This window comes from Montipora foliosa, chromosome 3 (assembly GCF_036669935.1).
Source record: "Montipora foliosa isolate CH-2021 chromosome 3, ASM3666993v2, whole genome shotgun sequence".
Classification (NCBI taxonomy): domain Eukaryota; kingdom Metazoa; phylum Cnidaria; class Anthozoa; order Scleractinia; family Acroporidae; genus Montipora; species Montipora foliosa.
The window spans coordinates 3,946,024-3,971,558 of record NC_090871.1 but is presented as its reverse complement, the minus strand read 5'-3'; the positions used below and the strand labels follow the sequence as shown (position 1 = coordinate 3,971,558).

At 40.6% G+C, this 25,535-nt stretch overlaps 1 protein-coding gene across 1 annotated transcript; it reads left to right on the top strand.

Annotated features, from left to right (window-relative positions):
* Positions 1–217: 217 nt before the first annotated feature.
* On the top strand, positions 218–24,652 carry LOC137995166 (uncharacterized). The gene is made up of 19 exons (XM_068840741.1): positions 218–293; positions 425–514; positions 1,943–2,134; positions 3,104–3,321; positions 3,965–4,307; positions 4,829–4,912; positions 6,744–6,983; positions 8,461–8,681; positions 10,261–10,603; positions 11,018–11,104; positions 12,212–12,529; positions 12,839–13,408; positions 14,789–16,000; positions 16,744–17,244; positions 17,860–18,411; positions 19,525–19,560; positions 20,721–21,116; positions 23,760–23,892; positions 24,007–24,652. Exons 2-19 carry the CDS (start codon positions 427–429, stop codon positions 24,092–24,094), a joined length of 5,622 nt encoding a protein of 1,873 aa, XP_068696842.1. The 5' UTR covers positions 218–293; positions 425–426; the 3' UTR covers positions 24,095–24,652.
* Positions 24,653–25,535: the final 883 nt, after the last annotated feature.

The following is a 25,535-nucleotide window of genomic DNA, read 5'->3' as shown; positions in this document are numbered from 1 at the left end:
CTCCGACAAGCAATCTGATCGACACAAGAGCGCCTCATTGTCTTCTGTTTGCTGGTACAATGAAACGCTGCCTACGCTTGCTTTAACCAAATCACATGTTTTCGGGGGAGGAAGCGAGGCGCCGGTGTCTCTTTCACAAAAAAAACGTCGTGATAAAATATGCATCCTTCTTCGAAATGTTTATCCTAAATTCGTTGGAGAAGACAAAACAACTCTTGGCAACAGAATCCTGTTTCAATCCAGGACTGAAAAGAAAGGCATGTCCAGAGGGCATTAGCGGGATTTGATTCTAGGTACGTTTTGCGTTCCAATTATGATACGCCGGGAATGACCTCCATTTTACGAAAAAATGATTTAAGCAACTGAGCGACAAACTTTTTTTGTTGGTTGTTCTCAATTACAAAGTATCGTTTTTCCTCAACAGGGATGAAATTTATCCTCTATTTCCTCTTCATGAGCAATTGCCTTGTAGTCTTAAGTTCTCCGAAATTGTCTACCGGTGGCAGTAATCAAGGTGAGGTCAAGAGTCTATTGCCGGTGAATATAATCTGCTGGCATGGTTTTCAGTTATTCCTTTTTGTTAATAATAAGTTTTTCCAGTTTTGGGACACTTTGGTGATCATCATTGGGATTGATGAGTGGCTAAAGAATCAATGTGACCGACCAACACAGTGAACCCCGCCTTAGCTGTCACTTTTGGGATCATGATATTCATTACATCCGATTCGTTTATAAGTATTCTCCATCTTTGTTGTCAGAAGCCCACGAAGTAAACGAAGTTGAGGTGGTCGGAGCCACAGCGGCTTTTAATTCTCTAAAATCAATGTGTCTCTATGAAAAACAATCAAATTCCTTCAAGCAAGAAACCGCTTGGTGATTTCCACGATCAGTCCGAGATATCAATTAACTAAGTCTTTCAGTGGGGTCAAAAGTTCGTGAAAAAATTTACTTTCAATAGAACAAATTTACAGTTGACTAGTTGTCAAATAACAAAAAATGATATCAATCTAAGAGCTCGAAACGTTGTTTCACGAAAAAATTTTTGAATTGTCGTGAACTGTCTTGTTTTGATGCGCTTGGTACACCACCAATTCACAACTCTAGCTTAAACCAAATATGTCATTCAGTTTAATCTAAAGTAACAAGTTTTTGCTCAAGTTGCCGGTGAGTGAGTGCACCAATGCGTATTTTGAAACTTTAGATCCACTCTCTTAATCGATCCCAAGGTAGCTGCATTTTCAAGCACTTTCGCAGTTTTCCTTGCCCAAGGCATTGTGAGGGAATCTGGTAGGCTACTACATCATCATCATCATTATATCTTTGTTTAACCTCGGATTTTAATAAGAGTAGCTTGATGTTACAGTAGCTAATATCTCAGATAATTTACCCTTCCAACCATGGTATACCACAGAGGACCGACTACATCTCCGGGAAACTCCATGTCCTGCTCTTTGCGAATAGTGTGTGGATTCTTTGAGATCCCACAGGGCTATGAACATTGAAGGATTGTGAGATGGGGCCTCGGTTTATTGTCGTTGTCTGAGTAGACAAGAGATTCTTAACATTTGCAAATTCTATTACAAACGCAGCACTTTCTCCTCAGTTATTTAAAGACCCTGAGTGTTGGTAATGCCGGGGTTTTGATCCCGCGACATCCCGCAGTGCAGTAGTCCGATGCTCAACCAAGTGACCCAACCGGTCAGCGGTCATGAACCTTGTATAGTATGGTAAAAATTCATAAATATACATTTCTTCAATAAACAATCACTGGAGAAAATGGAGCGAAAATACGGTTTTGTCATAGAAAAATGGCTAATTAGAATGCAGAGAATTAATACAGAAAAAATAAACCCCGTAGAGGTGCCTTTGTTAATAATTTAATGCCCTCTCCACAAGTAAAACTTATTGTCGGATTAACGTATTGATACCCTTCCATGCACAGAAAAGGATGTCCTGAGAAATTTCGTAAACAGCCTCACTGACCGCCGAAGGGATCAACAGGATACACGGACTATAATATCATCTGGCGGAAGTACGTTGATGTCGGGAAACACACCTATGACTGGATCCGTGTCTGGAGTCATTAATCATGGCGGTACATCCACTGCACAAGGAGGCCCAGGGACACCTATAGGTGAGTTATTCAATCAAAAGGTATGTTTATTATTGAGTGGTTACCAATGTTGAGGATTGCAGACGGAAAGGGGCGTTAAAGACAACGGAAAAAGGACAACGGGAACAAGCGTAATTAAGATTAGACGACAAGTAAGGAGAACAAAGAGACAAATCCATATTCTCTTCATCCATGTGGAGTATTAGCGCTGGAGATATTAAAGAGTCACAGTCAACAAGATTAATTTTTGGCTCGAAAGACATAGAAACTCCTAACCGGGCTCCCCCGTCCGGTCATTACATCGCAAACATGCAACAAGACTGCTTAACAAAACTATTCGGTTAACGCTCCGAGAGAAAAAATCAAATACGAAATGATAAGCAAAAAATTTTCCGCTATGTGACGAATGACAATCTCACTTAACTTACCGTTTACAGTAAGAAAGAAAAACATAATATCCTGAATAGGCCAATTCCTTTCAGCTAGAGGAACAGTCGTTGGATATGGGGGAGTGGGAGAGTATGTCACACAGCTGCTATCACGATATAAGTGGGTGCAAATACTGTATTCCCTTGCACACAGCCCCTTCACCACTTATCGAGGAAAGGTACCAAAGAAGAAATAGCAAAACACGTTCCTAGTGTGGTGTGATATTATGCAAAGCCTATTTGATTTGTTTCGAAAATTCATCAATCCTAGGGGGGTTTGAAAGTTCCGAAATATCGATGCTACCGTTGACGAGATAGCTTGATATAATGGTTTGGCGCTGCTGAGATTGAAGAAACAGGCCATCACTTGGCTGATGCTATCAAAATTTTCATTAGATAATTGGAGTAACGATCTGTTCTGCAATCAATGTGTTGATAGCAGCTGACACATAGCTCTCAAGGAAACACGATAATTATGTAAAATGTAGTCTCTGCTTTAACGCTGGCTCAAACCAATTAATTAGTTGACGAAACTCACGTTTAAACTGCTTTCCTTGTTCAGGCTCATTTGATCTGGCCTTTATGTTAGACGCTTCAAGTAATATCAACAGTGACGCAGACTTGAAGCTGTGTATCGCCTTCATCAAGGTTGTGTTTCACGCCTTCGGCATGGGAGGTGGTGTTCGTTTCGCTTTGGTGATCTTTGGGAGTTCAGCAGAAATTGTATTTGACTTTAAAGAATATTCCTCCATCTCGGATGTTGATAAAGCCTTAGACAAGGTATGAATGCGATGATGAAGTAATTTTCATATATTTGCAACAGGCAGCGAAATTTCTATCGCTTCCTATTGGTCTTCCTTGGTCATGCACAGTTGGATGTAACTGAACTGCATACGGTAAACTGGTGACAATGCGAGCTCCTCTGTTTTGTGATTTCTGAGGTTTGTCCAAGAGATTTTCGCCAATGCTATCTCGGAAGACAAGTGAACAATTGTTAAAATAGGGCTCAAAGACGGATCTGTAGATTGTAATCCTGATATTCGAGAGATCAAAGATGCATGCTTTGTACAGATGTTACATACAATCTTTTTGGGAATATAGTTGACATACCCTAATCATGTGAGATTTTCATCTATATGCACAACAAGGTATTTCGTATGTTGCACTGCAGAAATGCTAGTCTTTGCCTAGAACCGATAATAATAAATTCTGATTTTAATGCATTCAAAGATAGCTGGATAGCTGGATGGATGGATGGATAGATAGATACATGATTTACAGCTCTAGTCTAAGAGCTGCATAGTGAATACTTAATACTGTACTAAAAAGTAATACCTTATATCTTCCTCCACTATTTCTTAGATTAAAACTACATTTGATTGGCCCTGGAAAAACCTTACTCTTTACTCTTTAAAAAACTTAGGTTAAACTTGTTGGAGGATCATGCGCAGCTGGAGCAGCTCTGTCCACTTGTAAATCGTCTTTGTTTGCTGGAGGTTCAACTGGTGAGGGAACCACAGCTGGGACGAGCGTTGCAGCACGTGCTCTTGTGGTGATCATGGCAGGAAAGTCCAGTGACTCAGTCAAGAGTGCTTCTACGTCGATTAAAAAAAGTGGTGTCATAATATTGTCCCTTGCAATTGGAACCGAATTTGAAAGAGAACAGATGGCCACCATCGCTTCGTCTTTAAATTATTTCATTTCTGTATCTTCATTCGCGCATTTGACTGGTATCTCCCAGCAATTCATAGGCCTCATTAGTCAAGGTAACAATTACCGTATGAATCAGTAATTTTTCAGAGTCTTTATTTCCTGAAGAATGGCTTCGTCATTTATAATTTAATAGTATCCTTAGTAATTTAATAGTATAATTGAATAGTATCCTCTTAATATATAACTTGTGTTATCTAACTCTTTCCGAAAATGCTCAAATATGATTCAACACCAGCATTTGATTAACCTTACCACCTATTCCTGCTACTTTTGTTCGTCTTGTTCCGACCAGAAGTGCTTAGCAAAGGCCATGAATAAGTTCATCCGCTTCTTAGTGGAGATAACTTTGATAAATGTCTCACCAATAAGAGCGTTTTCCCCTTCGTTTTTTCTTTTTTTTTTTTTCGTGCCTTTAAAAAACTGGACCTGGAAAGACTTAAAAAACAAAAAATACAGGAATTCTTGAAATGAAGAACACAACACCTTTAATCTCCCAAGAAATATATACCAAACGAACACTGCTTGAAGATAATAACGATGGAACACGATGAACGATTTCTGTTTTGTTCAACAGCTAGCGGATTTTCGACTGGTGGGGCCGGAGTAGGAGCTGGATTCGGGGCAGGAGGAATCGCTGGATCTTCTGTTGGAGCGGCAGGTAACCAGACTTCTGCAACTGTTGTATAAGTTATTCATCGTTGCTATATTACTTGCGTGGCACTCTCTGCCAAACGTTTGCTCGTTTTTGCATGGACAGATGCATGCGTGTCACAAAGTTGCATTACATCATGAATTTGGTCTGTCAATGATCTGAGTGGATTTGTGTCACTTTGAACTAATAGTACGTAGTATAAGCGAATCTTTGGTGTCCAGCATTGTTTACATTTTGTCTCATTAAGGGCGGTGCCTACTAATTAAAGATATTTTTTCCCCGGTGTGTGATTATGCAGGAAATCTACATCTTAACAAGTGTTATTAAATCCAAAAAGAAAGTTGGGGGTAACCACGCATTTTTCACAGATAATTCATGAAAAATATTTGTAAAAAGCTTTAAAAACAGAGTACAAAACAGTGTATGGCGTTCTTTCTCAAATTGATATTTTGGTATTTTTAAATGCTTCAGTTTCGACTAGGTAGCACTCTGAAAAATAAGATGATCGATAGTAGTTATACTACGAAGAGGTTTCACACAAGAGCAAAAAGATACAAAATTCTAAAATATTCAGAGAATAAAAGTTCTTAAAACACTTGAAGAAGAACACTAAATCACATATTTCCTTCTGATAACATAACGGCAGTAGGTTTAATTTTCGAAAGCGTTCATTTTCTGAAATGTCCTTATCGAGAGTAAATCTAGTTGCTCTTCGCTGAATTTGGTCTAATTTAATAATATTCCTTTTAGTATGAAGGAACCATACTATACTAATCCAATCGAGATCTGGCCCAAGCTATATATAACAATTTCTTAGTTTTGATGTCAGTTATATTGCTGCGGTTCCTTTGTGCTTTGGAAGCAATGAAATCTGTATGATTGTTCCAAATCAAACCCTGACTAATTAGGACACCCAGATCTTTCTCAACATTTACACGCTCTAGTTTAGTTCCACCGAGAAAATAGTTCCTTTCAATAACTGATTTAATACGAGTAACCCTCAAAACCTTGCATTTCGAAATATTAAATTCCATTATCCAGGTGCACGAGCAGTCAAATAAATTAGAGCGAGTTTCAATCGAGTGTCGTAAAACCAAAACCAAAGTAACTAATTTGACCAATCAAAAAGGAGGGAGACAATCCAGTAAACTAATCAAAACTCGAAGTAATTACAAGCAGCCAACACAAAGCGCGGGAAAATGTGCACGCGCGAGCCACGATTGGTTTTGGTTTCACTTCTGATTGGTTGAAAAAGTGGCGCGAGAACTTTAAACCAATCACTGAGCGAGGTAATGCAAAATTCAAGCAATTCGCTAATTACTTTACACAGTCAATTGAAAACCCTAACCCTAACTTTGAACCAATCCGACCGAGTAAAGTCATGCAAAACCAAAGCAATTCGCTGATTACTTTAGACACTCAATTGAAAACCGCTCTATTCAAGTCTTCTTGTAACCCATCACCAAACATTTAGAGTCCTTAGCGAAATTCCCCGGAAACCACGCTAGGCATGTCATTAATGAATTTTACTGAAGAAGAGAAGAGGCCCTAAAATTGATCCCTAGAAGACCCCAGATGTTAGATGGGAAGAAGATCGACCCTTCGTTATTAATAACAACTCTATGTCTACTGCCTGTTAAATAAGTCCTAAACCAGGACAATAACTGCCTTCTGATGCCAAAGCATTCAAGGTTATATAAAAGCTTCTCATGAGAAACCCGATCGAAGGCCTTAGAAACGTCAGAATAAATGACATCTGCCTTAGCTCGAGAGCTTCAGCAAATTGGTGAACTATCTGAATTAACAGGGTAAAGATTGGCATCTTTCCACTTTTCAGGAAAGGATCCGCACTCCAGAGACAAATTGAATAGTTGGCATAGAGATGATGCAATTTCTACGGCCCAGTTGCGTAAAAGCTTCAAGGAAAACCCCAATGATGCCTTGTTCTCATCAAGTGACTCAAGTTGCTTCAAGACTTTGTTAACACATAGCTTACTCTCGCCAATTTCGTTATCGTATTATAGTCTAGCTGTGGCAAGCGATCAACGGCAAAACCTGAATCAGATGGGCCAAAACCGTGTGAAAAAAATACATTAAACAAATTATTGGTTTACGAGCCTGCACCCGCCCATGTTTGACTAATTCTTGAATTCTACAAGTTTCAGTGATAGCTTTGTGAAAGGCCCAAAATTTGCGAGGATTATCACTAAGAGAATCACCAACATTAGATAAATGTCTACAATAATAATAATAATGACTTTAATAACGAGTCAATTGAAATCTAGCAGGAGAGAATTTCCTCTGCTAATAGAGGACACCAATCTAACATTTTAACTATCTAAAGTTATATGGTGGGATACAAAAAATACAATAAATTACAATTAGCAAAATAATAGTGGATTACATTAAAAAATATAATAGTAAATACATTGAAATTGATTAATTGATTGATTGATCAATTCAGTAATTCATTGAAAATAATTAAAAGCAAACGAGTAGCAGGCGTCTGAACTATAGGTTATGATATTTAGGAAGGGGGGGGGGGGGGGGGGCTTGCGGGGCATCAGGAGGGACATTTGGAAGAAACACTGGGCCAGTCGGATCCGTGTCCTACTTACCAGGTGAACCGCTGGAGCCATTTCAGGGTCAATAATTGGGGGTGGGGGGAGGCAATTCAGGGTCAATAAGCCGGGAACTGTGACAGAAAGCCGATTTATCAGAAGGCATGACCCCATGAGTAGGAGCTTGCCTCTCCTATACAAGCCCTATGGGTCAACCGAGTTCTTCGGCTCTGCACGCATTGTTTAGGATGTCAAGCAAAGACAAAAAACAATGTATGCAGCGTCTCCTGCTGAAGGGTTAGTCCCAAATTTAAAAAGATACGCGTTAAGGTTCACTCAAGGATATAGTGCATAGGGAGGCCCCTAGTCATGGGCTCCTGTCAGGGAGTGGGTGCTACAGGTGGCTCAAGCAATCGCGTTAAAGAGAACGAAAGTACGTTCTCTGATGCCAAATCTGTTTTGCACGATTCCTCTTGATTGGCTAAGACGAGCCGCTATTATGACGTCAACTGGGCATGTGTCAGGGCATGTTTGTGTCCACTGCGATGGTAAAACATGGAAACATGGCAATGGTGAAACAATCAATGGTGGCGGTTTAGTGTCTTTTGTTCCAATTATGTAACAAAAGATACCAGTTATCAAAACGCTACTGCGTCTGCGCATGTTGCTTGTGCTTATGCTTGCGTCGTACGCGTAAATCAGCCCTTCTATTGCATGGCTTTACACTGGCCAGTTTAAATGAATGCATTAATTTGAAAGTGTGAAAGCACAAAGAAATCTATTCCTGTCTATGACGTTACGTTTTTGGCAGAGCACTGCCCATCGTAGAACTTCCATTCTATATAATACTGAGCAGGCGTGCTGCCCTGCAATCAATGTGTTGAGGGAAAAACGAAAAAAAGGTAAAATGTATTGTTTACTTCTTAACGCTGGCTCGAACCAATTAATTAGTTGACGAAATTCACGTTTCATTTAACTGCTTTCTCCTTTCAGGGTCACTTGATCTGGCCTTTTTGTTAGACGCTTCAAGTAATATTAACAGCGACGCAGACTTCCAGCTGTGCATCGCCTTCATCAAGGTTGTGTTTCACGCCTTTAGCATGGGAGGAGGAGGTACTCGTTTCGCTTTGGTGATCTTTGGGAGTTCAGCTAAAATTGTATTTGACTTTAAAGAATATTCCTCCATCTCGGATGTTGATAAAGCCTTAGACAAGGTATGAATGCGATGATAAATTTACTTTCAGATAAATTTCGAATTTCTTTACGGTGGTCAATTTACTATAATACACAGATTTAGCCAAGCCTAAAAGCGGAGCTCCCGGGTTATTTATTCTTACAGTAAGTTAACCTGGCTTGAGCCTGTGATCCAATCGAAACCCAGTACCTCGTCAGCAGCCAACTAAAAAACCAGCTGACCTCGATGAGCTCTAAACTTGAGTCCGCGATATGGTCACGTGATATTGGTCACATTGGCATACATGGAGGAGTGGACATACGTACGACGGTCGTACGGTGACCAAAACCAAATTTTCTCGCACACATGGGTTACAATACACCATATTTTCTTCCCCTTGGTGCTCCGCTATCAAACCATTTGCCGTGTCACTCCCCACTGACCTAGCACACTGTAGTGTAGCGGAAGTGATGTACAGCGGAAATTGCATTTATACCACGTGAGCGGGGACTGGGTAGTAGCATTCTGTAGGGTCCGCCATTTTGTAATATAGTTGTGTTTAGCGAGTCTGTGTTGCTGATTTTCTCCCCCATCGAATCATTACACACCCCAGTTTCTTTAGAACGAACTAAACCCCTTTACTCTCAGATAAATGCAACAAGCAGTGATATTTCTATCGCTTCCTATGGTGGTTTTTACGTGGCGTCATCGTCGCCTTGTTAGTGGACGAAAACAAAACATCTCTCATTACCTCTTTTTTTTTTTTGGTTCGTCCAACAGCAATTGCAGAATTGTTAATATCTGTGTCTCTAGAGATAGGTTGTGAACCACCAGTATTGGTTTTCTTTGGTCACAGTTGATACGTGTGAAATAAGGTCAGCTAGAAAGCCAAAAAGTAGTTCGAAAATGAAATGGGATTCCAAAACGTTCTGCAATGCGAGTAAGATTCAAAGCTAGACAATCCGAACAGATTAGTCTGTGCTCTGTTCAATAAATGTGCCTTTTAAAGGCCATAAAACGATCAGGAAGCACAGGAAACAATAACGTTAGCTTCTTTTTCTTCAAATGGTGTCGTTGATTTCCTCCCGTAATCTATGACATACTAAGTGCACGGTCTTTACGGATGCCGTTTGAATTCTACCAAGTGACAACTTACGGTGCATGTGAATAATTCATTTTGAAAAGCTCCGTGGAAATGAAGAGAGAAAAACGTACAGCCTCACAAAACTATATAAACAAGCATTCGCCATTCTTCATATATAACAAGTGATAGGGAAAAGAATAGATGATAAAAAAAAGGTTTTAATAGCTTACCTTCTCTGTTGTCTCTGCTATGTTGACGCTGGAACGTTTTCGATGCTTGGACCCAGAGTCAGTGTGTCAAGGCTAGCGTTACAAGCCCCGTGAAACATCTCCGCTAATCTTAACAAGCTGTTACTGTACCCGTCCCCCCTAAGAAATGCGCAGAAACAAAAGCGTAATAACACGGCCACGACCCCTATACTTCCCCGCTATGTTCCGGGGGTGGGGGTGGCGGCGTGGTTTCAATTGACTAGTGCATAAAGCTACAATTGTTTGGCTCTGGGAAAAATCTGTATACAATTTACTCTAAAACTTAGGTTAAACTGGCCGGAGGATCATGTGCGGCTGGAGCAGCTCTATCCACCTGTCAATCATCTTTGTTTGCTGGAGGTTCAACTGGTGAGGGGAACGCAGCTGGGACGAGCGTTGCAGCACGTGTTCTTGTGGTGATCATGGCAGGAAAGTCCAGTGACTCAGTCAAGAGTGCTTCTAAATCGATTAAAAAAAGTGGTGTCACAATATTGTCCCTTGCAATTGGAACCGAATTTGAAAGAGAACAGATGGCCACCATCGCTTCGTCTTTAAATTATTTCATTTCTGTATCTTTATTCGCGGATTTGACCGGTATCTCCCAGCAATTCATAGGCCTCATTAGTCAAGGTAACAATTACTGATAATCAGTTTCAATTTTACAGTGTATTTATTTCTTACGAGTTAAAAAAACTGGCTCCGATCCATCACCGAAGCTATGTGGTTGAGTTGTTCAATTAATATTTTGCTCTCAAAGTAGCCTCCGACTCAAGTGTGATCCAACACCATTAAACTGTAAACTTTACTAACTATTGCTTCCATGATCTTTGTTGGTTTTCTTTACGGTCCAGAAGCCCATGAATAAGTTCAACCGCTCGTGAAGGGACATAACCGTGATAAATGTTTCCCAAACAGTAGTATTTGCCAAACGCTTAGCATTTCCGGAAAACTACTCAATAGCTTTTGTCTATTATCATTTACCAAACCACTGCTTTAAGATAATAACGATACAACACGGTGTATTATTTCCGTTTTGTTCAACAGCTAGCGGATTTTCAACTGGTGGTGGGGCAGGAGTTGGAGCGGGAATCGGGGCAGGAGGAATCCTTGGATCTTCTGTTGGAACGGCAGGTAACCAGAATTCTGCAACTCAATTGTATATGCACTTCATCATTGTTGTGTTGCTTTAGTGACACTCTCTATACCAAACATTTGCTCGTCACGTGTATCGCACAATTCCATTACATCAAACTTTGGTCTATCAATGAGCTGCGTGGATTTGTGCAGCTTAGAACTGATTTTACAGGCAAAAGCTAACGATGAAAAAGTCCGACGTTTCGGCGACATCTTGGCGCCATTGTTAAGGGAAACTAAATTAAATATGCGATTTCGAGAGTAACTAAAGAGTTCAGAGTCGTTAATTGCACATTTAATTTAGTTGACAATGGCGCCAAGATGTCGCCGAAACGTCGGACTTTTTTATCGTTAGTTTTTTCCTGTATACGTTTATCTAAATCACTGTTGATCAGAATTGACTTTCACCAGTATAATGAATCATCCGCTGCACCAGGAGCCCGTGGGCTCCAGCTACATTCTTTCAGAAACGTTCCTTCAATGTTTTAAGCGGTTAGTTTTTACTTTTTTCTTGATTTTTGTACCAGTTGCCATTTGGCTAAATTTCGTGACAAAGCCCTTTTAAGTGCCTCTCTAAGCTTCGAGAGGAGGTGTGTCTCCTAGAAACCCAGGATACAATTTATTCTAGCCTTTGCGTGGCGCAAACAACCTTAATAATTATGCCTATTGTGTTCCATTTTTCAACGTATATTGGCTCATTTTAGGGTTACTAGTGTAATAAGTCTATATTAAGCAAAGCAATGAAGATTGACACTGTGCGCAGTAACCCATCACTTGGAACGGTAAACTTCGTTGTATTTGTGGAGCGGCGTTTTTGCAGACCGATTTATTTTTGGATTGAATATCCCACGAATGACACTCCCGCAGGGGCCAGAGGACCAATCACAAAAAACTAACTTGACGTCATATTAGCGTCACCGAACCGTAATTTCCTTAGTTTGTTTTTTGCCGAAGAGATAGTCTAAACAAAATATCGGTCTGTAAAAATGCCGTGGCATAGGCTTAGTATGGAAGTTGTTCAATCCTAGTTATAGGCTCCTGGTATGCGAAAATATGTTTGAGTGAGTGACAGGCGTCTGAAATAGAGGTTATGATGCAATTTAGGAGGGGCATCAGGAGGGGCAGTTGGAGGAGTTGGAGGAGCAGGAGGATCTGTATCCGGGTCACCAGTTGGATCTACTGGTGCCTCTTCTGGAACAGTAAATGGAGGAGGGTTAAGCGGAACATCGACAGGAGGCATAGCTGGATCATCAGCTGGAGGAACAGGTATATCAGGGGGTGTTACAGGTGGCTCCTCTGGAGGTTCCTCGGGTGGAGTTGGCGCTTCCACTGGAGTTATGGGTGGACTGGGAGGAGGATCCGTAGGCACTGGCGGTGTAGGAGGATCAAGCGTTGGAGGCGCTTCAAGTGGTGGTATTTCAGGTGAGCCAGTCCTTCAAAGAAAGAAGGCAACAGATTATCATCAATGTGCTGAATAGTCTTATTGTAATGTTTTAACTATGCCAAAGACCGTGGAATATCAGGGGGAAAGCCGGAGAAAAAGGATTTTTTTTGCATGCTTTTTTATGCTATGCTATATTATTGTGAGATGAGCCATGGTCTACCGTGCTAGCAACCGAGATCGAAAAACGGCAAGAATACGTGACATATAAGTTAAATCAAGAGATAACCTAGCGATTAATATTGTCTACCTCGTGTTTTGACATGTTTGGTTCCTTCAAATTCACAAAGGTGGAGGAACGTCTTCTGGTGGAACTATAGGAGGAATGGGAACAATGAGAGGATCTCCAGGAGGAGGATCATTAGGAACTGGAGCAACAGCTGCTGGGGGATCCATAGGCGGAACAACAGGAGCAATTGGGACAACAGGTGTCGGAGGAACCATAGCTGGAACCATGGGAGGCACCGGATCAACTGGCATCGGAGGTTCCACAGTTGGGGCAACAGGAGCCCCTGGTACATCTGGTGTTGGGGGATCTATGGGTGGAGCAACTGCAGTTACTGGGACGTCTGGTGTCGGGGGATCTATGGGTGGAGCAACTGGAGTTACTGGGACGTCTGGTGTCGGGGGATCTATGGGTGGAGCAACTGGAGTTACTGGGACGCCTGGTGTCGGGGGATCTATGGGTGGAGCAACTGGGGTTACTGGGACGTCTGGTGTCGGGGGATCTATGGGTGGAGCAACTGCAGTTACTGGGACGTCTGGTGTCGGGGGATCTATGGGTGGAGCAACTGCAGTTACTGGGACGTCTGGTGTCGGGGGATCTATGGGTGGAGCAACTGGAGTTACTGGGACGCCTGGTGTCGGGGGATCTATGGGTGGAGCAACTGGGGTTACTGGAACATCTGGTGTTGGGGGATCCTCGGGGAGAGGTATAGTGATTTTCTTTCAACTGTATTTATACCTTACAGCAATTAATACTCGTATGCAGGTCTGATGATCCATCTATTAACGTTTGGGTAACGAACCTACTGAAATCAACGTCATTGTCAAAACTAGTGAGATAATTTAGCTTTTCATCGCCAGTCAAGATATGACAAAAAGGATTACAGTTATTTTCATAATTCTGCGGAATCTCACCTCCAAGCGCCAAGTGCCAAACTGCATTTTTACTTCCATGAATCAAATGTCCGAACAGAGCTGGGAAGATCGACTCCGGAAAGTGAATTGGAGTTTTTGTTTAGTTCACAGCTCAAATACCATTATTACATTTTCATTACATGCCATCGGCATCTAGTTCGAATGTACGAACGTACCGCGTGAACAAAAGATGCTGATTGGTGGGTTAAGTCACACATCAATAGATTTCGTCATCTGTGGTTGGCGTCGGAAGTTTGATAAATGGAAGCCAAAACGCAGTTTAGCCATTGGCGCTAGCGCTTGAAGATGAAATACGCAGAATTATGAAAATCGCAGTAACGTAATCCAGCTATCCTAATATTTTACGAGATAATTACACCAAAAACATCCAAAAGAATTGTTAAATTTTTATCTTTGATCTGCGAACTTTTCATTTTTCGAATGCAATTCACTAGAAAAGTTCATTTAATGCTTCACCAGTCCTCTCTTCACAGCCGGCCGTTGCATTTTGTTGATACCAAATTCATGGTAGTTACCGTAATATTTTTGACACAAAAGGACAACCGAGCGACCCACACTTCCATCATTTGTAGGACGACTGGTGTTGAAAAGAAGAACAACTACTTCACTTCTCTTAGTAAGACTCTAGATATAATGCATTGCTCAATGCCAGAAAGCAACATGCGCCAAATGACCGGCATGCTCATGTTAGAAAGCTGCAGCTCTGTTCTGATATCTGGCGCTTCTATAATCCTCTATAGGCGAGAAATCAAAAGAAAGAAGATCCTTAAATAACACCATCCTCGTTAACCACAGCAATGAAAGGCCTATGCACGGTCAGGGGGAGGCAAATAAAACGGATGAAAGATTGTCTTCAAAGTCTACGGAGAAACGGAAACACACAGTTTTTAGAATAACAGTTGTGAAACATGCTGGAAATCAAACGGTGGAGCAGCCAAAAGTACTTATTAATGATATCTACCCGAACGGAGATAGTATGGCACTCTTGCCTTATATACAGCGAAAAGTAGCTCATGATATATGGCAGGGCACTAAAATTCCCTTGACTTTTCATATAAATACTAAACCTGTCAACGAAGACAAGTTGCCAATGAACGAAGTACTCAGTGACAAACCGTTCCCAAATGATAAACTAAATACTAGCAAGAACAACGAGAAGCTATCTGACTCCCCTGATGAGAAAACCCGTCAAGGTAAACTTGAATCAAACGTAATACTATCTGAAGGGAAATTAAATCCACTTAGTATAGGAATCAGCTTAGATGAGGACAAAAATAAGGAATCTCGCCCAGGTGCAGAGTCTAACCAGATATCTCTACAAGATGTGTTGAAGGACATCGATGATACATCCAGAAAATACAATTCATCAGGAAAAGACGGCAATCCTCAGAAAGATAATTCAGTTTTTATAGATTTAAATGATCTTGTCCAGAGTGATAAGCCAAGAATTCAGCCGTCAACTGGAAAAGACGACAAATCAGGAAAGGTTCAGTTAGAGGCAACCAGTCACAAAGATAACGTAAATGGTACAGAAGTGGAAACAGCTGGGGTATCTATAACAACCGAAAGCAAAGGATTTCAAACAGGTGGTCTCATAAAAGTTCTTCTCTCCAAGTTGCTAGGGAGTAAACTAAGTGAAGAACTTAAAGGAAAAGTTGAAGAAGAACTTATTCAGGCCAGCGGTCGTAAAAATCCTAATGATTTGGTCAAAATACAGAAAATAGGATCACGTCCCCATTCCCTAGATGAAGCCTCCACAGCAGCGACCGGAACTCTTGTAGAGTCTTCGCCTGGGACTGTTCAGGGAGTAGACGTAGTGGAACCAAACAACCAAGGAGGAGGAGGAGAACAACCATCTGCACCTTACCCGATTCCTCTTGCTGTTGAAGCCTCCACAGCAGCGGCCGGTACGCTTGTAGAGTCTTCACCTGGGACTGTTCAGGGAGTAGACGTAGTGGAACCAAACAACCAAGGAGGAGGAGGAGAACAATCACCTGCACCTTCCCCGGTTCCTCTTCCTGTTCCTTGTCCAAATCCTTCCCAAATTCCTGCCCCAACGCCTCCCCCGATTTCTCCCCCCCTTCATCCTCCCCTTCCTGTTTGTATCCCTGTTAGTGTCCCATCAACACCTCCTCGACCAGTAATGACTCCACAACCTGTCCCCGGTCAACCACCTTATCAAGTAATTTATGGATCTACAAAGGCAGCTGGCCAGGGTGTTGAATCCCCTCCGGGTACAATAATGGCAGTTGGCACCAGCACTAATGAAATGCAGCAGGGAGATCGTCATGGTAAGCTAAACTGATGAGTCTGTGCATGCGCATGAGCAACAGCAAATGCATGTTTATGATGGACAAGAGAGAGAGTTCTTGCTGCATGTCCAAATAAGCGGAGACCATCAAACAGCATCGTTACGACAAGTTGGCGCGTGGTTTTAATATAACCCAGAAATAAACAGGGATAACCCAAAAATATTAAATTCTTGTCATCACTTTCTTATAGGGCCTTAAATAACCTCTAATATTTTAAGAATTACAACAGTAAGGATTAAACAAAAGTGTGCAATGATCCTCATAGCTCAGCTGGTTGAGATTTGCACGCAATTGCAGAGGTCATGGGTTCGAATTCCGTTGAAACCACTTGAATTTGTCTGTGTCGCTGGTTAAATTGTCCCGATAATTGCGAGGATCAAATATTACACTACCAAATTACCAAAAGAAATTACTTCACTATCAATGAAAAGGCGTTATAGACTAATTTCATATTATAGTTTTGCATTCTGTTTACCATACCTAAATTGGAAAGGAGGTATCCTCACACGATGGGAGATGTTAAGTGATTTTTCAATAAATTTTGAATAAATTAAATGTTCGATAAGCTAAAGCTACATTTATAAACCACTCCTGTTAAAATACTTGATCTGCGACATCCCTTTTGCGCTATGTCTCACGTTTTTATGGCAATGCGATATGTTCGCTTCTGTGTTTTTTAATCTTCTTTGCATCTCTAATTTGCTTTATTTTGATCTTATCAGCAGCTCCAACCGGTATAGCAGGAGGAATGATCGGTGGTGCAATTAACACAGGTACCGGTGGTGGCATGACTGTAGGAGGAAATTCTGCAGTTGGTGGAAATATGGGCGGAGGAGGAATGGTTGTCGGAGGTGGTCTAGGAGGAGGAGGAGGTGGGGGAATGATAGGAGCTGGTGGTAACATTGCTGGGGGAGGTGGAAACATGGGAGGTGCGGGTGGCAACATCATCGGTGGTGGCAGCATTAACGGAGGCGCTGGTATGGCCGGAGGAGGTGGTGGCTTAATTGGAGGTGGAGGGAGTATGATTGGTACTGGTGGAGGCATTAATCCAGGAGGTTCAAATGGCCAGGCCGGAGCACTTGGTGGTGGAGTGATTGGTGGAGGTAGAGGGGGTATGGGTACTTGGGGAAATCTGGGTAGCACTGGCACTGGAGGAGTCATCGGAGGAACTAATTTTGGAGGCGCTGGAGCAGGAAGCAAAGGAGGAGCCAAAGAAATGCAACGTAAGTTATTATGATATCTTTCGAGTTCGTGATGTCATATTAATAAATTACTATAATATATAATTTGTTTATTCAAACCTTTTGCAGTTGTAATAACTGAATCACAGGTTGTGGTCAATTAGTCAATAAATAACTAGACACTGAATACAACTTTTGAATATGATAGAAAAAATATATATCCTAATACAATTGTGAACTTCCGACATTACGAATATTCTATAGTAACAAAGTTTTCAAACGACCCGTATTACATGAAACTTTATGTTTAGCGTGAGATCTTAGATTATACAAAACATTTATGGCAATTGGATTGATTAATGAAATTGAATATTGGATTGCTAAGATTAATGCTAGCACTGCCAATAACTTTTGACATGTCTCCTATCGACGAGCCTTTAGAGTTGACAATCCCGCCCGGACTATAGCGTCACTCTGCATATCTTGACCTTGGATATACAATTGACATGGCCCTCTTGTGAATTCTCTCCAAAGAATATTGGGGTAAGTGAGACAAACACCACAGACCCATATTAGATCGAACTAATGAGCGATAGACTGCAATGGTAAAATGCTACTTGGACTGAATATAATCTCTTTCCCTTTGATGTTTTTCAGTTACTCTGGATCTGGGTTTTCTTATCGATGGATCCTCCTCAGTATCTGGCGAACAGAATTTTCGACAAATTTTGAACCTTGTTAGCGCTGTGTCTCACTCTTTTTCTGTCAGTCAAACATTAGCTCGAATAGGAGTAGTTGTCTTTTCGCTGGAGGCTTTTGTCATCTTTAATTTTCATACGTACTTTGATATTCAAAACATAGATCAAGCTTTAAACTCTGTGCAATATCCGGGAACAGATGGACCAGGGACTTATATTGGACGCGGTTTACGCGTTACGAAACATTACCTCTTTGGAAGCTCGGGAAGACCAAATGTCCCGAAAACTCTTGTTTTGGTTGCAGCAGGAAAATCAGTCGATGATGTTATAGCTCCTTCTTTGGCTCTAAGGTCGTACGGTGTAGAAATATTCTGCATTGGTGTTGGAAATCTTTACAGCAAGCTGCAGCTTCATGCAATGGCGAGCTCCCCGCACAGCGAACATATCCTTAGAGGAGACTACGCATCAATTGGGAATACTGCACAACAGGTGGTCACTAAGATTTTAAAAGGTAAAAACACGGTAGAAACAACTTTTTTCCCAGAGTCTTTATGACGGGTGATTCATTCACGTCCTGTCCGCCACTTTGAATCACCAGCCGCAAAGACCCTGGGAACGAGGTTGTGTCAGAGAGGGAAGGATTCTTTTTAGATTATCAGGAGCCACGTTGGCAGGGCAAAGCAAAAGAAAAAAGCCGTAAATTAAGATAGTCTTGGATTTACAATAGAATCATATTTCTTTAACATTGAATAATATTCGCACATGTTCTGTTACGGTTGATAAAGAAAAAGTGTTGGGTAGTCTGGTAGAAGTCCTTTAGTTCCGCGCGGTGAACTGAATAGACCCTTCTCCAAAATGGCGGCAACGGATTTGAATGACCTAAAACTGAACTGAATGAAAAACTGATACCAGAAATAGAAAGAGCACCTTTCCCTTAGTAACCCTGCACAGTTTCAATAATTGAACTGGTTTGAAAAAAAAACAAACTGGTTTTAAAGGAATAAACCGGTTTGAGAAAATTTAAACGAAAAATCAAATTAAACCACAACATATATTACGCCATATCCCCAATCATACAAACGTCTGTAAATTTTTCATTTTTCAACTTACATTTTCTCAGCTGGTATAACACCTGAAACTTTTTGCAGGGTTACTAAAGTAAAGGTGCTCTTTCTATTTCCGGTGTCAGTTTTTAATTTTAACTTCTTTGAATTTTCGGCCGCCATTTTGGAGAAGGGTCTCTTTAATTAAGGCGAAACGATTCAAGAAAATTCGTTGAATACCATTCTGACTCTTTCAACAGGGTAATGCAGAACGACGGTTTTAATCGATCCTTGCAAGTTTGAAATAATGATTGAATTTCATATAATTATAAGTTTAGTTCTTTATCAAGAATAACGAACAATCACTGTTTTTGCACCTTATTGTATAAATATTAAAATTTCGGACGACTCAAAAGCCGAGAAGAAAAAATTACGGTTAACCTGGGATTTAATCTCGCAAACAAATGAAATAAAATTTAGAATATTGTAAGAAAAAAAGCCGTTCCATTTTTAAAAATTCTTTAATGTTTCTGAAAGCACTGTGATCATGAATTTATGAGCTTACCTTTTTTCTTCGTCAGGTGTTTCAGTCCATTTCTGTCGTCCGTGTTATGACGGTAATTGAGTATTTCTGTTTTTTAGCCGTGGTATAATTAAAAGTCCACATTCATCCTACAGGCATTGCGAGCCGTGGAACAATTTTCATTCGTGAAATCCCGCCAAAGCTGAAATTCATCCAATCAGATCGCTTACAATAAGCAATGCAATTTTCCATAACAAGCTTGAACGGTCGAAAAGTCTGTCAGTTGAAGGTGGGCCTTTTGTGAAAATATGAGCAAACCACACAGAATAAATATAATATACACGAGAAAGCCAATGAATGCATGACATCAGCAAACTAATGAAAGACAACAATTGCGCATAATTTTTTGCGTCATTGGCGCGCGCATTAGCTCGAGCGCGTTGATAAAATGGCGAATTTTCATTGCCGAAAAAGAGTTTTAAATTAAATTGAAAATTTAATACCGACGTTTCGGCAAAACTTCCGTTGTCTAGGTAATAAAAAGGCAAACAAAGGCAAAGGCAGTTTTGACGAAACGTCGGTATTTACAGCGTTTTAGAATTTTTTTAACTCTTTTTTTGTTACCATCAACAGCGCTGCGCAGGAAGTTTCTTTTTTTACTATCGAATTTTCATTGCCGCCAGTCCTTCAATGAATGCTTGTTTTCTACATTTCATATTTTTGCTGAGAAAGGTGTCTTCATGAATTAGTAAAAAAAATCAGTAAAAATCTATGGCCAGTTTTTTGGCAATTTCATAAAATTGTACTTTTACGTCGAACAGCCCACATTCAAGTTAAATATATTTTGGTTTGTTAAGTACCCACGTATGCATTCAAATACATATTTCGGTACGTACGCAAATTAACCGCATAGAATGACATCAGACTCTGCATTATATCAAGGATTGCATTTTTAATTAAATAGAGCTAAATTTGTCCAACATTAGGGAAGCACAGCAATTGTCAAAGTAGCTCAAATAGCCGTATTCGTCAGCCTCGTACAGTTTTTCATCTCCTGGACGTGTTAGAACAGTTTGCGCGCATAATTACTAATACACGCGCATTATAGCACAAGAGATCACGAATGTATTGCTCAATGTAAAATTTCAAGATTGTCAGATGGTGTTGCCAAAATAATTTGAAAAGAAATATTCCTCATAATATGCCACTCAGTGCTTTAGTTGTAATTCCTTTTTTGGCTGTTTTCTCAAAAAGGACAACAAGAATTGTGTGATTACTGTCCCAGTGGATTTCAAAGTGATGATGGTTTGATTGACTTGGATGAAGTTGATCTTGGTTATAAACGTCATGGTAGACACCATCACAAGCTGCATCCTGACCAACATCTTGTCCGCGATCCACCAGTCAGCGGCCATAGCCGACATGAAGGGTCCCAAAGAGCAGGAACAAAGTTGGTTCGAGAATACACAACTGACCAATCACGACACCTTAAGATCAAAAAAAGTGGGCATTTGGAGACAAGTCATGAGAAAAAGTATGGAGATGAAAGCGAATCAGTACAGTCTACAGTGCAACTTTTGGACAGAGCTGAAAATGAATCGGAAAAATATGGAGAATATACGTATGAAAATGCGAATAATGAGGATCAAGGTAAGAATAGTATGACTTTTAAATGAAATGCTTATGAGCCTCACATTTAGCTTTACTTCACTTCATACTGGATTTATTGTGGATATATTTGCGACTTAACAAATAGATTCCATGTCGCCATGCGTGTCCTCTAATAAATCACAGGTGAGAACCTATCAAAATACGTACATTATTGACCTTATGATATAAAGGGTATTATTATAATTATTCCAGTTACGCCATTTTACCATATTTGGTCAAAAGAACGCGAAAAATATGGGGTCGTTTCGTATCTCACTGAAAGGGCTTCAGGATTGGCCAAAAGAACAATAGAACGAACAAAGATAACAATGGATTTAGCACAGAAAACAGTATGAAGTACACTCAATGGTTCAACAAGAAATACGACCTTGGGTACGACCCTACCTAAAATATGAGACGGTAATACACTGTATAGTGTCCTGGTTTGATCGGTTTACAGAACAGAGCAAATACGGATAGACTACGAGCAGTCTCTCTTTTTTCTGTAGTCCGTTGAGCAAAGCGCGAGACACGCAAATGGCCACGCTCGTGACTGAAGGTGCGAGACGGGAGAGGCTCGTTTCGCGCGTCTCGCGGCTTCGCCGCTCCCGCGCGCTTGTACTGCCCTCACTAAATCTGAAGAAAAAGTGAGACTGCTCGCAGTCTAAAATACGTACGTTGGACGGAAGTTTTTCAATGAAAGAAATTGAAACACGATGCAAAGCCTGAGGCCCCGTCAACACTTATCCGGATATTTTTTATCCGCAACTACTTCTTTCCGGATACGTCTTCCGTCCAGGCTCTGCAGGGTGGATATTTTCGAATCCGCTATGAATCCGGAACCGTGTTGACGCGAAATCCGGAAATTTTTAATTCGGATGACATAACAAGATGGAGCCCAGTTCCTTACGTCCATATTCATTAAGAAACCCGAGAACATTCCCTCTTGTCAAGCGCCGCACCAAACGATTTCAGGATAGTTTTATCCCCTATGCAGTGAAATCTTGGGATGCATCCCTTAGTTTGTGACAATTAGTCATAATTAACGATCACAGCGCATAATTGACTGTAGATAGATCTTGTTTTATTGTATGTAGTTTTTACTCATTTTACTAATCTTATTGTAAATCTAATAGTTAAATTTACTCATTGTAAGCTTGAGTTTTTCAAATTCAGATTTGCCATTCAAGTATACAAATAAACAGTTATTGGTAACGGTTACCGTGAAATCAATTCTCAAGATGGCTGCCGAGGGCAATGCTTGGACTTATTTCAAGTATTGAAGAGTCCTGAGCACTAGAGTGAATCCGGATACGTTTCGGATACGTGTGAACGGGCAAATTCGATTTGAATACGCTACGTGTGGATGGGAATATTTTTTAATCCGGCAAAAAAAAAAAAAAAAAGTTGCAGATTCAAAAATATTCGGAAACGTGTGGACGAGGCCTGAGAATTTAGCTTGTCATCGCTTGTCACTCGTCATTTCGTTTATCCAATCAAATAAAGGACGTTTAATTTGCCTGGCTTTTTGTGCTGCTTACATCGTTCGCTCGCCCCCTGAAGGACAGATGGGGCATTTTTTTAAAAACACTGTTATTTTTTGTAGGGGAATAATAAATCTCTTATTCGATGGTTTAACATATAATACTCGCGGACCTTTTGTTCATTGCTCGTATTTTTCCTCGCCCCTACAAGGCCTGGAAAAATACTACTCAACTTGCAAAATATCCGCAGGTATTATTTGTTAAATAATCAAATAAAATGTATCTTGAGCTCTCCTGATTATTTATATTTGGTCTTGACTGGAAAACGTTGCCCTTCGTCCAAAAGCTCGTAGCACCAGCATGTGTATACATGCATGTTAATGAGTTCCGATTTTCAAACTTTTCCAAATGGGCCTGTAATGCGCTTCAAGCGACTTACGTTTGGAATCTCGTATGTGGCAGAGATCTTCCAGAATTTGAAAGGGTCGATTTACACGGTACGATTTTTGTCGCATGCGACAACGGCTTACGACAGGCCCACGACATGATTTACGATTGTTGTGTATGTCAGAAAAATGTCGTAGCATTTTAAAACATGTTTTAAAACGGTGCGACAATCGTAAGTCATGTCGAAGGCCTGTCGCGAGCTTGTCGAATGCAACAAAAATCGTACCGTGTAAATCGGCGCAAACGGTGAGACACTCGAAGACTCCTCGAAGACATCGGCAGGACAATCAACACCAGTGACCCCACCGACCCGTAAAGAAACAAATTAAAATACAAATTATTTAATAAACATTTAACATTATAAAATAAACTCTAACATAATAGGAAAAAAAGCTGTTCCGACATTTCGAGAACTGTTTGTTCTTTCAGTGCGTTTCTTTTCTTTTGTTTTAGGTGGGGAGGGATGTAATGTAGTTACCATATTTGGTGTGTCTTTGGGCCAAAAAATGCTTCGGATGTATTGACTCGTTAAGCAAATTATCTGGATGTCTACTTACGCACGGTGACCTAAGGTTGTTCAATAAAATGAAGTCAATTACAAAAAGAAAGAGCTAAAATGAAAGAAGTCGTAATTTGTACACCATAACCAAAACACGTTTTTTCAAAACCCTCTTACATTTCGAATGCCGCTGAATTTGCTTCTCTTCGACAGAGTGCAAAGATTTCTCTCCTGACTGCAACGACTATGCATCACGTGGATACTGTAGTTATTTCGCCCCAACAGTAAGAATAGGAACTATTAACACGATGTGCAAGAAAGCGTGTGGAACGTGCATTGATAACACGTAAGTTGCCGAGTGAACAAGTGAAACTTTACAATAAAAAGGACATTTCGGATACTTCAATGCCTTATATCCTTACATTAACGTAATTAACTCAAGCTTCCGTTTGTTTTGTAGACCAAAGGTTAAAGAAGGTGTGTACGAGGTTGATGAAACAAACCCCTTCTACAAGAAAGCGGATATACAAAAACCATTTGTTCACTAGAAACCAAAGCATTTGGATCATCCGGATATACAAGGCCATAGCACACTCTGAGCATCAGCAGTTTTATTGCCCTTTGCGCCAAAATATGTTTATAATCTCTTAATTTAACCGGCTCTGTGGTCTTAAAGGCCGAGCAAATCTTCACTGATCTTATGAGACTTGTGAAAAACATCATAAAACTATTACGCTTTGAGTTTTTTTAAAATGTCTTTTTAATGTTCTTGGTGTGTTATCCCAAATTCCGAAAGAGACAGTCGCTTCGGATTCAATTCAGACAAGATGGTTTGACATTGTAACATTGTTGAGATCTTTGTATACCGAAGAAGAAACTGGGCCACCGGTAGCAAAGGGGTCTGTCACGGTTGGTCAAGGAGCGGACTTTTTTCTCCCTCACTACCTTGTCGCGAGGACAAATTATAATCATCCGAAAGTAGCTCAGAGCAAGGTTCTAACACTCAGCATTGGTACAAGCGAAGCGCAGGCCGAAATCTCTACGCAGTTCAGAGGTACAACACCTGATTTGATGTTTGTTTATGTTGGCCTATATTTCCTGCATTTGCAAATGCGCTTGTTGTCACAGGCATTCCTTTAAGCGCTAGACAATTATCACGTTTTCAAGCGATTTGCGTAATCTCTGTTGGTCTGCTTTTACCGTTTGCAAAAAAATCAATAAAGGACGGCTTATCTATAAGTACACTATGCAATACCTCAAACCCATGACACGTGGGAAATGGACAATAAATTGGCAACCGATTAACCTCTTAACCCACCCCCCTCATTGCCAGTTTTGTTCTTATCCTTACTCACCTACCCTACCCAGCTACCTTTTTATCCAACCAATTGCCTCCTGGCAATCTTTTTCCGCTTGTCCACGTAAAGGAAAACAGGTGGAGCGTTAAAAGATAAAGAGGTTAGTTTTTAAAGAAACTTAGGTCGCGTTCGATTGACCCTATTCCGGAATACGAATACGTGGAATGATGATTAAAACGGTATGTTTCGCGCGTTTCGAGGCAGCAAGGATAATAAAAAAATGTTTAAAATAGCATTTTAGCGGATGTTTGACAATTTTAATGTGAATCTCCGTAAAAACGAAGGATTCCTAACTTATATTCCATGTATTCTTATTCCGGAATACGGTCAATCGAAAGCACCCTTAGTATGGCTATGTGCTCCGTCGCTGAGGAGGGGGAAACCCAGAAAAGGGTTTATGGTTAAACTGCATAATATCCGGCCACTTATTTACCCTAGACTTACTAAAGTTACATGCTGATTTTTGGTGAGGGAGGAAAACCAGAAAACCTTGAGAAAAACCCTCGGCGAGGGATCGAGAACAAGACAAACTCAACACTACACTACGGATCGTTATACGGAAGCACATTGAGGCTTGTCGATATGCGCATTTCCAATAACTTGCATTCCCCACTTCATCATCCTTAACTGG

Excerpts from the sequence above, each read along its gene's own strand:
- LOC137995166 (XM_068840741.1), top strand. The coding sequence starts at position 427 with ATGAAATTTATCCTCTATTTCCTCTTCATGAGCAATTGCCTTGTAGTC. Across the intron at positions 12,530-12,838 it reads TTCAAGTGGTGGTATTTCAG|GTGGAGGAACGTCTTCTGGT; the intron begins GTGAGCCAGTCC and ends AAATTCACAAAG. Across the intron at positions 13,409-14,788 it reads TGGAGTTACTGGGACGCCTG|ACAAGTTGCCAATGAACGAA; the intron begins GTGTCGGGGGAT and ends CTGTCAACGAAG.